Source organism: Gigantopelta aegis, chromosome 1, assembly GCF_016097555.1.
Source record: "Gigantopelta aegis isolate Gae_Host chromosome 1, Gae_host_genome, whole genome shotgun sequence".
Classification (NCBI taxonomy): Eukaryota; Metazoa; Mollusca; class Gastropoda; order Neomphalida; family Peltospiridae; genus Gigantopelta; species Gigantopelta aegis.
This window is the reverse complement of record NC_054699.1, coordinates 2459393-2476572: the sequence shown is the minus strand read 5'-3', so window position 1 is coordinate 2476572 and position 17180 is coordinate 2459393. Positions and strand designations below refer to the sequence as shown.

The 17180-nt window shown below is 37.4% G+C and overlaps 1 protein-coding gene and 1 long non-coding RNA gene across 4 annotated transcripts in view; one reads left to right on the top strand and one right to left on the bottom strand.

The window, feature by feature from the left end:
• Positions 1-1339: 1339 nt before the first annotated feature.
• Positions 1340-17180, bottom strand: part of LOC121369166 (E3 ubiquitin-protein ligase TRIP12-like) — a 129485-nt gene continuing 113644 nt past the window's right edge. For all 3 annotated transcript variants that reach the window (XM_041494070.1, XM_041494078.1, XM_041494088.1), the window contains 3 exons: positions 8897-9010; positions 8008-8206; positions 1340-4807 (listed from right to left, as the gene is read on the bottom strand). In XM_041494070.1, the coding sequence (XP_041350004.1) occupies positions 4611-4807; positions 8008-8206; positions 8897-9010 (510 nt within the window). In that variant the 3' untranslated portion in view covers positions 1340-4610. The remainder of the gene's footprint in view (positions 4808-8007; positions 8207-8896; positions 9011-17180) is intronic.
• LOC121369180 lies at positions 11928-12477 on the top strand. The gene is made up of 3 exons (XR_005957573.1): positions 11928-12146; positions 12236-12403; positions 12447-12477. It is a non-coding gene; the product is annotated as an uncharacterized LOC121369180 (long non-coding RNA).

The window sequence follows — 17180 nt, the reverse complement described above, 5'->3', positions numbered from 1 at the left end:
GTAAACGTAGTTTATTAGAACATTACATAATATTCACAAACATCGAAATGTCAATAGACGGTAAAAACCGATCCGTTAAAGGGACATGCCCGAGTTTTCTGCAATTTTTAAGATGTTATGACAATCAAAAACTTTTTAATGATTGTAATTACATATCAAATACATTTTTCTGCATAAAATATTAGTGGCTGTATATTAAACCTGTTTCTGATCGTTCTAATATTTGTACTAGGTTAAATTTCATTTTATTTCCTAAAATATAATTTTTTTTAAGACAAAATCCAGTTTGGGTTTTTTATAAATATTAGGACGACAAGAAACACATTGAATATACAGACACCGATATTCTAAACAAGAAAATATATTTAATATGGAAGTTTAATCGTAGAAATATTTTATTAGTTGAAAATATGTTACAATGCAGCAAACTCAGGAATGTCCCTTTAATGGGGTATTTACAGTCGGGCCTTTATCCTCTTGTTTATTATAGTGCCTGTATGGAACATGTATAGACAGATTGATGGACACACAGACAGATGGAGACAAAAGCTGTAGTCCCCTATGGTTGGATAGTTTGGGGACTAATACACCTTGTGGATGGGATTCGTTGCACTACTCTGTTGGTCCTACTCTTCCCAACAAGTTAAAGTTAAGTTTTGTTTAACGACACCACTAGAGCACATTAATTTATTAATCATCAGCTATGGATGTCAAACATGCGGTCATTTTAGGTCTTAAGAGAAAAGCTGCTACATTTTTTCCATAAGAGAGCAACTGGTATTTTAAATGCATTATCCCATAGACAGGATAGCACATATCACGGACTTTGATATAGAAGTCGTGGACTTTGATATAGAAGTCGTGGTGCACTGGCTGGAACGAGAAATAACCCAATTATCCCACCGGCAGGCATCGATCTTAGACCAACGTTGCATCAAGCGAGTATTTTACCACTGGGCTAAGTCCTGTCCAATTTTCCCAACAAAGTTCACCCAACATCCATGGACACTGCTGCTACTTGACAATGTTCACCCAACATCCATGGACACGGCTGCTACTTGACAAAGTTCACCCAACATCCATGGACACGGCTGCTACTTGACAATGTTCACCCAACATCCATGGACACGGCTGCTACTTGACAAAGTTCACCCAACATCCATGGACACGGCTGCTACTTGACAATGTTCACCCAACATCCATGGACACGGCTGCTACTTGACAAAGTTCACCCAACATCCATGGACACGGCTGCTACTTGACAATGTTCTTTTAAGCATCTGAAATAAATGTTGGTGCAATGCATCTTGATTGTCTATTAAAAAAAGCAGGTAAATAATTTTTCTCAGTTGGTAATATTTATTGACATAATGGAAACAGAAAATACAACCAAGAAAATATTATAATCATTATGAAACCAAACTAAGGATTTTAAATTTTCTTTAAATCAGTTTGATATTGGAGACTGGAAGGTACTAGAGAAGTCTGCATATCAAATTGACATCATGCAAAAGGTGCTTCTATCTTACTACAAAAGTACCAGTACTTCTTTTGTACTGATAAAAAAAGCATTTGTACTGATAGGATTACTTCTTTTGTACTGGGGCAAGTCTTTTGTACTGATAGTACTTCTTTCATATTTATACAGTTCTTTTTTTAGTACTACAGTACTTATTTCATATTACAGAAGTACTTCTTTTGTACTGATAGAAGTATGTCTTTTGTACCTATAGAAGTACTTTTTTTGTACTGACATAAGTGACAGCTTACAAAAGTATTCAGAGATGATGAAAATGATATTCGACCGAAAAAATCTGGATAACTTTTGGAAGGTCTTCAGAACTATTGGGTTACTCTAAGCTTGTTAACAAAGAACAAGAACAAACAGTTGTCAGGCAGGGCTAAAATCCAGAATTACAACAACAAAAATCTGTATTTTCATCTCTGCAGAATCGTTTTTGAATGTAAAACTGATGATATCCTAGTAAATTTATGATGGGTGATAAAGCTTTTTTTGTTAAGAAAAAAAAACTCAAAAAAGATTCTTCCTTGTTACCACACCTACATAACTTTTCTATCTCAATCGGAACATTCAAGTCGGCACATAAATTAAAAAACAATTGAATTTCAATGCCAATTTCATAATCAGTATATATATAGCCAAATCTATAGTAGCCCAGGGCCCCGTTCCAGGAAGCGATCTTAGCCCCAAGATCAACTTAAGTGCACAGGGTAGTTATGCGTCTAAGGTAATTTTAGGGCTAAGATCAACTTAAGTGCACAGGGTAGTTATGCGTCTAAGGTAATTTTAGGGCTAAGATCAACTTAAGTGCACAGGGTAGTTATGCGTCTAAGGTAATTTTAGGGCTAAGATCGCTATGTGGAACGGGGACCAGGAGACTTAAAAACACATGGTTTTCAAGAGCTGGCCACCTTTATGCCGAGGTAAAACACATAGAGGAGTTGTCCCTTTTACAAGGTGCCTTGTATAGCAGGTTCGCACACATCAATACAAATATATTTTTATGACTGTCGGTGCAGATACACATGAAACAAATTGAATAGAACAGAAGTCTTGTCAAACATGCATACACAAACAAAAGGAATGGTCACGGACTACATTTCGTGCACACTGCTGAAGCTCATCGGGTAATTTCAAGCCCTGTTGTCCCTGGTTTGACATTTCGTGCACACTGCTGAAGCTCATCGGGTAATTTCAAGCCCTGTTGTCCCTGCTTTGTAGGCAGTGCAAAACATACTCAACAAAATTATTTAAGAACCTATGAACTTTTTGTAATTCTTTTTTGCTTGTGTCGTATTAGTATAGAAAGTTTTGCCCACCAATAACTTCTAAACATTGTTTCAGTAAAATCTGACCCGTGATGTATGCCAAAATCTTGCACATGGTGGGTTTTTCGTGCACATTTGAAAGCTACTAAAATGCCCTAGTAGTCACTAGCCATACTTGTCATTTTGTTCTGTCTAAAATTGTTGTTTAAACAATTTGTGTTAAGAAAATGTCACAAAACATCATCACCTTATAACGGAAGAAGCTGTATATATATAAAAAAAAATTAATACCACATTTGAAGAAAAATGTCATCAATATATGTTGGTCCTTAATTAATGTTGTTGAGTATAGTTTCAGCCATTACAGCTTTTATACCGGTAACACATAACTTACCTTTTGTTTAAATCATCAATTTAGGTGTATCTGTGTTCCTGGTCGTACTAATGTTTATAGTAACTCAACTTGCAGCTTATTCGAAAACAGAAGAGGAACATACATCAAAAATTAGGGTCATCAGTTTTAATACTTCCTGGGTACTTGATTAAAAAAAAATCATTGAACATAAATGAGTTGTATTTGTTGTAATTTTCGTCTGTTGCAGACATCATTATTACTGTCGATTACCCATTGTTTTGAAAGTGATTGTTTATTACAAAATAAAAATTCAAAGACCAACTGAGAGCGAGAACAGAAATATGTTTTGAAGTGAATAACTGTTACGCAATTATCTTCAGATTGAGGTCTTTATTTCGGACATTAATACACCCATATAAAAAATATAGCAATGTGGAATAAAGACGATCTATGTATTCAGATCTGTGTATTCAGATATCAATCGTTATGCCCTTCAACATATCGACCAAATGTAGTCTATTGCCATTTTCCTACCCTTTATCATCCTGCAACTAAAAAGTTATTGTACACACAAAACAATAAAAGCAGCGTATTATTTTCTTGTCAGTGCTAAAATTACGACAGGAAGAAGGCGACCATCCATCATTGTAATATTAGCATTCCCTGTAACGTCGTTCACAAGACCGAACACAAATGGCAGACAAAGGGTTATTTACCGTTACGCTTACACAAATCAAATCAAGTATACGACATATAAAGAATATGAAGAAAAACAAAAATGAGCATAGCACTTGCTACACATCAAGCACTCAGACAATCAAATCACAGAATAAAAAATAGCATAATTATTATTATATTATTGGCTGTATATTATATAAATATAGTTCGGTCAATTTTAACAAGTTTTAGTTGTTGTAATTTTATCAATTTTCAATGGATAATATATAATACTCCAGGTGAAAAACAGTACGTAGTTTCAGAACACAAAACAACCCAGAACAATTTCAATACAATTCGTTTTTTCCTCCTGTTAAAGAAAAAAGAAAAATCCATGGATCAAACGGCAGACGCAAGATTTCCAACCAATCATGGTGTACTTCTCGATGAAACAATCAGAATCCTCCATGTACTAATATTCATCAAATCAAAACTGTTGGCACATAAAACTTTCCTTCAAGTCATCCAACGGGAGGCGACTTGACATAAATGCTAAAAAAAAAACTAAAAAAAAAAACCCACCAAAAAACCCCATCAACACATCTGCCATCCCTGTGAATAATTAAACCAATGATAACGCGCCACTCAAAACTCCATATCTCCTTTATAAACACGTCTGTCTAGGACAGTTCGGTGCTGGGATATATATATATAATAAACGAGCAGAAAGTCGGCAGTCGGGAATGTCAACAGGAGACAGACGAGTGAGTGGGTGGGTGGGTGGCGAACCCGCGACGTCCAGTGTTCGCTATGACAGGTGGAAGGAGAGTTGTCCCTCTCGGGCCGCGAGACCCAGTTTATCCCGCATCACCTGGATGGAGGAATAGTCCGGCAGCTTCAGATAGTTCACACACGTCATTACCGATGGAAGGAAATTATCCGGATTGTCGGTGGCGTCAAACGTTTTCCGCACAATCGTCAGTGGAGGGTTGAGACTTCGGAAACCTGCAATTTGAAAATGTTGTGGCAAATTTTAACCAAATATTATACTGGAGCATTTTTTCTGCTGTTGTTGAAGGTGTTTTTAAATCATCATCTTGGGTTCATGAACAACATTTTTTTGTTTCAATTAGAAAGACTAAACAAATATAGTTATATTGGGAGATAAGTAAGTCTACACAGCTCTACGAAAGAGTTTGGTTTTTTGGTTTAATGACACCACTAGAGCACATTGATTTATTAATCAGACAGATGGACAATGTCAAACCATAATACGACTCGTCAAAAGATAAAATAAATAAATAATAATAATAATAATAGTATCAAACAAGCCCAGCGCTATATTTTATACAATGGAAAATCATCCAGCCCCTTGAGCAATGACATAGCAAATATTACAGCTTTAGTTTACCCATATTTGCAATGGCAGCCATAGAATATCAAAAGTTTGTTTTGTTTACCAATACCCCTAGAGCACATTGATTTATTAATCATCGGCTATTGGATGTCAAAGATATGGTCATTTTGACACAGTCACAGAGATGAAACGTGTTACATTTTTTCCATTAGCAGCAAGAGATCTTTTATATGCACCATCCCAGACAGGATAGCACATACTACAGCCTTTGATATACCAGTCGTGGTGCACTGCCTAGAGCAAGAAATAGCCCAATAGGCCCATAGACGGGGATCAATCCTAGACTGACCGCACATCAAGTGAGCGTTTTCCCACTGGGCTACGTCCCACCCTCCATAGGATATCAAAGAACAGTATGTATGTTTTTATTTTATGTGGTTAAATAAAATTATACTTGAGATAGCAGCTTCAATATTCTTTTTCCTTAAAACCATAACTCATTTTCTTAAACACCCGTTGGTGAGGACATCATTCGTTAAAGTGCTGTCCCAGACCATACACTAAAATTTCAAATTCCACAATTAAATGCTTTCTTAATTCATTGCAATAATATTTTACACCGATATGTAAGTCAATAATTACGAAAATGCCTCATAAAAGTATTAAAACATCACTCCCGTAGAACACTGCCGGAAACGACAGAGTAAAATTCTCGGTAAAAACATTTGCCTGTAAATAGCCGTGACGTCATGAAGGGAACGCGTTTCACAGAAACCTACCACAAGATGACCACGATGGGACCGACAGCGACTGCCAAGCTTGATCATGCGATTCTTCTTTCGATGATGAATAGTGTAGTAATGACGAATGGACTAATATTTGTGCAACACAACAAATAATGCCTTATCAGTTTGAACCTGGAACATCTTCCGACGAATCACCGGCCTTACAGATGATGATGAAAATGGTCGTGGAGACAGCTGCTTACCACTAATTTACAACTTTTATCCTTGTTTTGTTCTTTAGCTTTTCGTGCGAATTATTTTGCTACACTGTATGTTCTAATACTTGTGATGTAGTAGAAAAGACGATAAATAACTCTTGAATTCTACGAGTCAAGTGGACCCGATATCGGTAATTTTAAGAAATAAACAAAAACGACTTTTAGTCCGTCCCATCCACGAAGATGGGGTTTTTGTGTGAATAATTTCAGTTTAGTTTGAAGTAAAAAAAGAAAAGAAGTAAAAGTGTTTTGGAAATAACAAAACAATACTATTTTTTGTGTGCAGTTGTGAAAACAGTCTGCTCAGAAATAAATAACTTATTTTAATTTTAAAAAATAAACAAAAACGACTTTTAGTCCGTCCCATCCATCTAGGAAGATGTTTTTTTGTGTGAATAATTTCAGTTTAAAATAAAAGAGTAAAAGTGTTTTGGAAATAACAAAACAATACTATTTTTGTGTGTGCAGTTGTGAAAACAGTCTGCTCAAAAATAAGTAACTTATAGCACATTCCATAGTATGAAAAAAGGTTTTCTCTGTGGAAGGTATAGTAAAATTAATTTAATGTATTTATAGTCTGTTTACAGGGAACGCCTTTTTTCATACTATGGAATTTACAAGTCATTTATTTCTGAGCCGATTGTTTTCTAAGATGCATACAAAATTAGCTTCTTGTTTTTTACAACAAAAAAACCTACATTTTTGTAGGATGGGACGGACTAGGCTATAGATACTTACTTGTCTGTACTTTATTGTTTTAATGTTTTCGAACTATAAAGAAAAATCTCACAAATGAACGAGATGCAAACGACAACAAATCGGATCTCGATGATTGCACGAACCGTGCATGAGAAAACAAACTGACCGGAGTTGAAAGCATAACGCAATTTGGGACATTGACGATATGCACCCCAAGGTAGTTTCAGTGTGGATGGCGTCGGCTTGTTGTCATTTGTTTTGTGTGGCAGAAAAATTGTTGGTACAGCATCTTTTTAAAAAGCTATAACACATGGTATTCCCATATCTCGCTAAAGGCGACAAGCCAGTTTGGACGAATCGAAACTAAAGTGTCTGCTGTCGCAACGGTCTCCGGCATTTTCTTCCTGTCCAGTATTTCCACGTTATTTTAATCAAACTCACACACAGCTTTCTCACAGCAACATTACTAGGAAATGCGTGAAGACTAAATTTATCGGTTTTTGTATTGCTACAGCCGCCAACAACACGCCGTTTAACCATAATAAACACAAAAGAAGTAATGAACAATGTCGTTGACTATCGAAAGGAGTTCCCTTCGTGACGTCACGGATCAAATCTTACAAAAATTCCCGAAACGAATTCAGCTGGTTCTGTTTTTTAGGGGAATATTTTTAAATGGAAAATATACCGGTATATAATTTTTTTACATTTTTTTTAAAATTTTCTAATCATATTAAATAATATCTTGATTGATATAGCTCAATACATCATACATCTGGCACAGCACTTTAACACATATATGTTTGTTCACAATCTCAAGACAAAACACTGGCTGCTCCTAGGTGATGACCAAGTCACCAATGCCATGAAAACAAAGGCAAGATCGAAATTAATTACACTGTGACGTATAAGTTAGCCCGACATTAATTAGTTTGTGCCGTAGAAGTTAGCTACAAGCGAAAGGGCTGTAAGTAAGTTTTAGTCAGAATTGTAAGAAATAGAATAATACATCTGTGTCCGTTAGATACCATATACCTTACAACTTATTAAAATGTATCCAATTCACTTTCTATGTTTAGACAGTCTTAAAACAACTTGTTATATGATAGTGGTATTTAACGGCCACTCAGTCAGTTTTCTCTGTACCTCCAACTGGCAGCCTGGGTGAGCCAGTGACGAACTGAAGGAAATCACGCTGTTCCTGGCCGTTGAATGAACTGAGAATCTCGAAAAGAAACTTGACCGCTCGGCTGTCGTGGTTGTAGCCGTGGTCTGGACGACAGCACTCCAGCATCGTCTTCACGTCCCAGCTCGCGTTCTGAGTTCCACAGAACAGCTGCTCCAACTGTCAAGGTTACACAAAGAAAAGAAAGGAATGTTCAACGGCACATTAGCATTTTTGAAATAGCGACTATTTGGTGACTAACATATGGTTATTTTGACTGTCTTAATTTCCCAGCTCGCGTTCTGAGTTCCACAAAACAGCTGCTCCAACTGTTGAGGTTACAAAAAGAAAAGAAAGGAATGTTTAACAGTATATTAGCATTTTTTAAATAGCGACTATTTAGTGTCTATCATGATTATTTCAACACTGTGTCTTCACATCCCAGCTCTCATTCTGAGTTCCACAGAACATCTGTTCCAACTGTCAAGTTTACAAAAGAAATGAATGGAGTGTTTAACGCCACCTCAGCACTTTTACAACTAGTTGGTGTATAAATGACACTGGGTCGAGAGAAAAAGGAAACCTGCTGCCATCACCATGACTACACCTGTTGGTTTATATGTGCTTCCCATAGACAGGACAGTACAAACCACCACCTTTGCTGGAATGTTTCAAAGGAATATATTTCATAGAAAATTAAACTATGGCCGTTTGGCGTTATTTCAATGTTCGAGACAGCAAATCTGATGCCACCAGAGATTCCCGTATTGCAATATATCGCAATAAGAACATTTTCGCAACACCCATCTCTAGTATTTATACAGACAGGAAGATAAACTAGGATGTCTGCATACAGACAGTATTTGTTACCTCCTCTGGACAGAAACACTGAAGAGTTGAAAGTGAGAAGACGGCCTCGAACCCCTCCCGAAACGCCTCGAACTGACGCGACACTCCCTCTATGATACTCCAGTGCATGACTAGCTGTGAACAACAAGAGGACAAAAATCAGAGAAAATGCAGAATTATCTTGTCATGAAGTTAAACTGCATGATTCATACAGAAATATTTCAAACCTAAATTTAGGGTCTTTTTAGGGACTTTTTAGGGTCAATGTAAGTAAAATTTAGGGACATTTTCAGGTGAATACAAACCTTTATTTCTTTAATTCCTCAAGTTTATGCTTCAGTTTAACCTCCAAATCATGAGAAAATGCCATCTTCTCTTTTGCCCTTTCCCTTAAACAATTGGATTTTGTTACAAATGACAGGTTCCTTTCTTTCTCTGCCCTAATGGAGTATTCATCAGCTGTTTTAGTCAGGGATTCTGTGTCTAGTTTTGCTTGTTTAACTTGCTGTTTGAGTTCCTCTATAGAATCTTCTAGATGTTTTCTCTTCTTTTTCTCCGACTCGGTTTTCTTTTTGTCCTTTTGTTCCTGCAGGTATGCTTCGTACCTTTGTCTTGAGAGAGAAGCACTTAAAAGTAGTTCTTTCGTAATGGGAACATTCAAAACTACACCAACAGATTGGACATAGTCACAAATTAATCGCTGAGCAACAAGTGATTGTTTTTGCAAATTCTCTACCTCCACCTCTTTGTTTACTGAAAAAACTCTTTCTACTGCAGCTTGCCCATGTGACAGTACTAAACACATTTTCACAACACCCATAATTTTAACATATTCGTCTTCAGACATGTGCTGGCAGAAAAAATCATCTAATCTGTCTTCATTGGGATTAAAATCTGAAAACTTGTCAGAACCAATTGAGGGAATGTTCTCCAAGAACTGTTCATATTGTCTGATGATTTCATCACAGTCTCTTTCCAGAATCCTGTTGCAAATTACTAAGTATGCTAGTATACGTTTCAGCTTAGATTTACACAGGCTGCTACTTGACGTCATTTCCTTTGGGTTCAGCATTGATAAATTCCTCACAAGAGAATAGGTTACAGGACACTTTTCTAGCAATTTATTTAACAATTTCACAATGAAAACATGGCACTCCATTCTGAACTCCAAAACTTGTTTATCACTCACACACTTTTCTTTGACTGCATTCTTTAATGCTTTTTCAGCAGAAAATCCCAACTCTAGTTTGGAATATGTGACATATACTTTCTTATCATCCAGATCAAAAGAAAATAACTTGGACCCCTCTGCTGCATCAACAACATCAGACTTCAGGATTTTTTTCATGAGCATTCTAATTATGTTAGACAAGTCAGTCATCAGAAAGGGTGTCATAGGCCTATCTGTTTGAAAGTTTCCAAGAAATGGTTGCAAGTGCATTGCAATGTATCTAAAAAAAACCTCAAGTTTTGGCTTGATTAATGGGTCTCTTATTTTTAATGATACTACTTCATAGGACTTGTTGCTTGGTCTGCTTAACACTTTCTCCTCAACTTGCTTCACATATGTAACAAGATGCTCCCATATGAGAAGGGTCCTCTCACACACAGGAACATTTTCCATCCAGCGATGATTGACAAATTTTAGGGGCATAACACTACAACCTGTAACTCTGATAGTCCTCTCTCCTAGCTGGACTGTCTTTGAAAAGATAGCAGAGACTTGATAACAAAGAAGAAAGTCCCCATCCTGTTGCTTGTGCACCAGTTTTAAAGGCATTGTGCATTAGAGTAACATCATAATCATTCTTAAATTGTTTGTTAATGAGTTCGAAAAAACTCCAATTAACATTAGGTCCATCCATAGAAATTTGCAGCATATCTTTTTCATGGAGTTTTAGATCTTTTATTCCTTTATTAAAATGTTCTACCATGTCGATGGCTGTGCCGTGGCCCATAAACACAGACCCCAGGTAACGAGAAACTACTTTGTTATCACACCAGTATCTCACATAAACACAGACCCCAGGTAACGAGAAACTACTTTGTTATCACACCAGTATCTCGCATAAACACAGACCCCAGGTAACGAGAAACTACTTTGTTATCACACCAGTATCTCGCATAAACACAGACCCCAGGTAACGAGAAACTACTTTGTTATCACACCAGTATCTCCCATAAACACAGACCCCAGGTAACGAGAAACTACTTTGTTATCACACCAGTATCTCCCATAAACACAGACCCCAGGTAACGAGAAACTACTTTGTTATCACATCAGTATCTCACATAAACAGACCCCAGGTAACGAGAAACTACTTTGTTATCACACCAGTATCTCACACAGACCCCAGGTAACGAGAAACTACTTTGTTATCACACCAGTATCTCACATAAACACAGACCCCAGGTAATGAGAAACTACTTTGTTATCACACCAGTATCTCACATAAACACAGATCCCAGGTAATGAGAAACTACTTTGTTATCACACCAGTATCTCACATAAACACAGATCCCAGGTAACAAGAAACTACTTTGTTACCACACCAGTATCTCCCATAAACACAGACCCCAGGTAACGAGAAACTACTTTGTTATCACACCAGTATCTCCCATAAACACAGACCCCAGGTAACGAGAAACTACTTTGTTATCACACCAGTATCTCACATAAACACAGACCCCAGGTAACGAGAAACTACTTTGTTATCACACCAGTATCTCGCATAAACACAGACCCCAGGTAATGAGAAACTACTTTGTTATCACACCAGTATCTCACATAAACACAGACCCCAGGTAACGAGAAACTACTTTGTTATCACACCAGTATCTCGCATAAACACAGACCCCAGGTAACGAGAAACTACTTTGTTATCACACCAGTATCTCACATAAACACAGACCCCAGGTAACGAGAAACTACTTTGTTATCACACAGACCCCAGTATCTCACACCAGTAACATAAACAGACCCCAGGTAACGAGAAACTACTTTGTTATCACATCACACCAGTATCTCACATAAACACAGACCCCAGGTAACGAGAAACTACTTTGTTATCACACCAGTATCTCACATAAACACAGACCCCAGGTAACGAGAAACTACTTTGTTATCACACCAGTATCTCACATAAACACAGACCCCAGGTAACGAGAAACTACTTTGTTATCACACCAGTATCTCACATAAACACAGACCCCAGGTAACGAGAAACTACTTTGTTATCACACCAGTATCTCACATAAACACAGACCCCAGGTAACGAGAAACTACTTTCACACCAGTATTCACATCACCCCAGGTAATGAGAAACTAGTATCAGTATCTCACATAAACACAGACCCCAGGTAACGAGAAACTACTTTGTTATCACACCAGTATCTCACATAAACACAGACCCCAGGTAACGAGAAACTACTTTGTTATCACACCAGTATCTCACATAAACACAGACCCCAGGTAACGAGAAACTACTTTGTTATCACACCAGTATCTCACATAAACACAGACCCCAGGTAACGAGAAACTACTCACACCAGTACATAACACAGACCCCAGGTAACGAGAAACTACTTTGTTATCACACCAGTATCTCGCATAAACACAGACCCCAGGTAACGAGAAACTACTTTGTTATCACACCAGTCGCATAAACACAGACCCCAGGTCGAGAAACTACATAAACATAAACACAGACCCCAGGTAACGAGAAACTACTTTGTTATCACACCAGTATCTCACATAAACACAGACCCCAGGTAACGAGAAACTACTTTGTTATCACACCAGTATCTCACATAAACACAGACCCCAGGTAACGAGAAACTACTTTGTTATCACACCAGTATCTCACATAAACAGACCCCAGGTAACGAGAAACTACTTTGTTATCACACCAGTATCTCACATAAACACAGACCCCAGGTAACGAGAAACTACTTTGTTATCACATCAGTATCTCACATAAACACAGACCCCAGGTAACGAGAAACTACTTTGTTATCACACCAGTATCTCACATAAACAGACCCCAGGTAACGAGAAACTACTTTGTTATCACATCAGTATCTCACATAAACACAGACCCCAGGTATACTTTGTTATCACACCAGTATCTCACATAAACACAGACCCCAGGTAACGAGAAACTACTTTGTTATCACACCAGTATCTCACATAAACACAGACCCCAGGTAACGAGAAACTACTTTGTTATCACACCAGTATCTCACATAAACACAGACCCCAGGTAACGAGAAACTACTTTGTTATCACACCAGTATCTCGAGAAACTACATCACACCAGTAACACAGACCCCAGGTAACGAGAAACTACTTTGTTATCACACCAGTATCTCACATAAACACAGACCCCAGGTAACGAGAAACTACTTTGTTATCACACCAGTCACATAAACACAGACCCCAGGTAACGAGAAACTACTTTGTTATCACACCAGTAACATAAACAGACCCCAGGTAACGAGAAACTACTTTGTTATCACACCAGTATCTCACATAAACACAGACCCCAGGTAACGAGAAACTACTTTGTTATCACACCAGTATCTCACATAAACACAGACCCCAGGTAACGAGAAACTACTTTGTTATCACACCAGTATCTCACATAAACACAGACCCCAGGTAACGAGAAACTACTTTGTTATCACACCAGTATCTCACATAAACACAGACCCCAGGTAACGAGAAACTACTTTGTTATCACACCACATAAACAGACCCCAGGTAACGAGAAACTACTTTGTTATCACACCAGTATCTCCCATAAACACAGACCCCAGGTAACGAGAAACTACTTTGTTATCACACCAGTATCTCACATAAACACAGACCCCAGGTAACGAGAAACTACTTTGTTATCACACCAGTATCTCACATAAACAGACCCCAGGTAATGAGAAACTACTTTGTTATCACACCAGTATCTCACATAAACACAGACCCCAGGTAATGAGAAACTACTTTGTTATCACACCAGTATCTCCCATAAACACAGACCCCAGGTAACGAGAAACTACTTTGTTATCACACCAGTATCTCACATAAACACAGACCCCAGGTAACGAGAAACTACTTTGTTATCACACCAGTATCTCACATAAACAGACCCCAGGTAATGAGAAACTACTTTGTTATCACACCAGTATCTCACATAAACACAGACCCCAGGTAACGAGAAACTACTTTGTTATCACACCAGTATCTCCCATAAACACAGACCCCAGGTAACGAGAAACTACTTTGTTATCACACCAGTATCTCACATAAACACAGACCCCAGGTAACGAGAAACTACTTTGTTATCACATCAGTATCTCACATAAACAGACCCCAGGTAATGAGAAACTACTTTGTTATCACACCAGTATCTCACATAAACACAGACCCCAGGTAATGAGAAACTACTTTGTTATCACACCAGTATCTCCCATAAACACAGACCCCAGGTAACGAGAAACTACTTTGTTATCACACCAGTATCTCACATAAACACAGACCCCAGGTAACGAGAAACTACTTTGTTATCACACCAGTATCTCACATAAACAGACCCCAGGTAATGAGAAACTACTTTGTTATCACATCAGTATCTCACATAAACAGACCCCAGGTAATGAGAAACTACTTTGTTATCACACCAGTATCTCACATAAACACAGACCCCAGGTAACGAGAAACTACTTTGTTATCACACCAGTATCTCACATAAACACAGACCCCAGGTAACGAGAAACTACTTTGTTATCACACCAGTATCTCACATAAACAGACCCCAGGTAACGAGAAACTACTTTGTTATCACACCAGTATCTCGCATAAACACAGACCCCAGGTAACGAGAAACTACTTTGTTATCACACCAGTATCTCACATAAACACAGACCCCAGGTAACGAGAAACTACTTTGTTATCACACCAGTATCTCACATAAACACAGACCCCAGGTAACGAGAAACTACTTTGTTATCACACCAGTATCTCACATAAACACAGACCCCAGGTAACGAGAAACTACTTTGTTATCACACCAGTATCTCACATAAACAGACCCCAGGTAACGAGAAACTACTTTGTTATCACACCAGTATCTCACATAAACACAGACCCCAGGTAACGAGAAACTACTTTGTTATCACACCAGTATCTCACATAAACACAGACCCCAGGTAACGAGAAACTACTTTGTTATCACACCAGTATCTCACATGGAAATCCATTTGTTTTAACTGAGATTTTTTATTCAGACTTTCATCAAAGAGGACTACAAAGTAGCCCTTTATGTCCTGTAATAATAAGGATTTTAAATGTTCTGCAATTCCAGCTAGATACGCAGTTTTTCGCTCCCCACATTGGAATTTGTCTGCAATGTTGCTATCTGGAAACATCGTTTTAAAAAGGTTTCCTGTTATTTCATTTGATTTGTAAGAATTGTGTGTAACAATTGTTTGGATTGTCCATAAAATTTCCGATTTCAAAACATTGTTTTTTGGTACATAATCTTGAACACTTTTACTAGTCGATGGGGTGGAAGAGCCAACAGGGGGCGTTGTACTGGGAGGTTTTGGTATGGTAAAGTTAACAACAGATTGTTGAACAACACTTGAGTGATAATTAGTTTTATGTTTTTCACTTCTTTAATGGGACTTTAACGCACCCTCGCCCAACTTTCCGAGATCTACAAGTTTCTTACAACATTTACAATACGCACTGTGTTTGTGTTCTGCCTTTGCTACCCACATGTATGTTGTCTGCCATCTGTTGTTAAACACACATTTACCCATTTCGATGAGTCAACAAGTCTTAGTGTTAGCAAATTCAAAATGGCCAAAGACTAAAACTTTGCTATCCGCCATTTGCAATGACCTTCTAACTCGACAAAAATAATGGGAGTGTTCGAGCAGGCCATCGGAATCGACAGAGAACTGTCCCACACATTTTCATAAACATAAATACGTAGAATCCACATAGGCATAAATGTCTGATTCAGTTCAGATAATTTTAGAATATTCCGTTTTATTTAGTTTGCACCGAGATTAAGACTCTTGATTAGTATTTTAGAAACATGTTTCGTTTTAGAATGACCAATCAAGCGCTCCCCGAAAGTTATGAATGAATCCTTAGAACCACGAACAATACCGAACATTGACAATATTTTACAAATGAATCATTGGGATAATTTTGGCACTGTTTACACGTTCGAGCGAGCATATAGATCAACAAATGAAAGTGGATATCGAATTTTTGGCAATTATCCGGAAGAAGAAAAATATCTCTCAATTTCAGGGATTATATGGCCCAATTTAGGGTCTTTTGTGAACTTGCCCGTAAAATATAGGGCTTTTTAGGGCTAGATCATCAAAATAGGGACTTTTTAGGGCAACCCTTCAAATTTAGGGCCTTTTCAAGCGTGTGCGAACCTTGAATTGGTTTTCTTTAGTAATACAACAAGAGCCCATAGATTAAATGACAATTAGCTACTGGATGTCAAACATTTCATATGCTGACACAAAAATCTTCAAAGGAAACCCGCTACATTTTCCAATTAGCAGCAAGGGGTATTTTATAAGCACTGTCCCCAAAAAAGATAGGAATGAACATGCCATGGCCTTTATCTACCAGTCATGGTGCAATGGTTAGAACAAGAAAACAATTCACCTTTTATATACCAGTTGCGGGGCAATGGTTAGAACAGGAAAAAATTATATGTGTCCTTGAAGGAGATCTGATCTTTAAAATGTTTGGATCCAATTTAGGTAGCTGTGACATAATTTTTCCAGGCTAAACGTTTTTATTTTATTTTTATTTTTATTAGCCAATGAGGTTCATCAATTCTCAAAGTATTTATTCACAAATAAAGTATCACCCACATAACAAATAAATCTAAAACATTTTCTTTTCTTATCTGAAAAAGTCAAAATCGGGATCTGAAAAATCTTGCAGTCACCCCTGATCTTTAATAATCTAAATAACAATAATAACAATAATAATAAACAGAATTGCATGTCTAGTCACCTGAAGATATTCATCTATATTATAGTCACCTGAAGATATTCATCTACATTATAGTTACCTGAAGATATTCATCTATTATAGTTACCTGAAGATATTCATCTATATTATAGTTACCTGAAGATATTCATCTATGTTATAGTTACCTGAAGACATTCATCTATGTTATAGTTACCTGAAGATATTCCTCTATATTATAGTTACCTGAAGATATTCCTCTATATTATAGTTACCTGAAGACATTCGTCTACATTATAG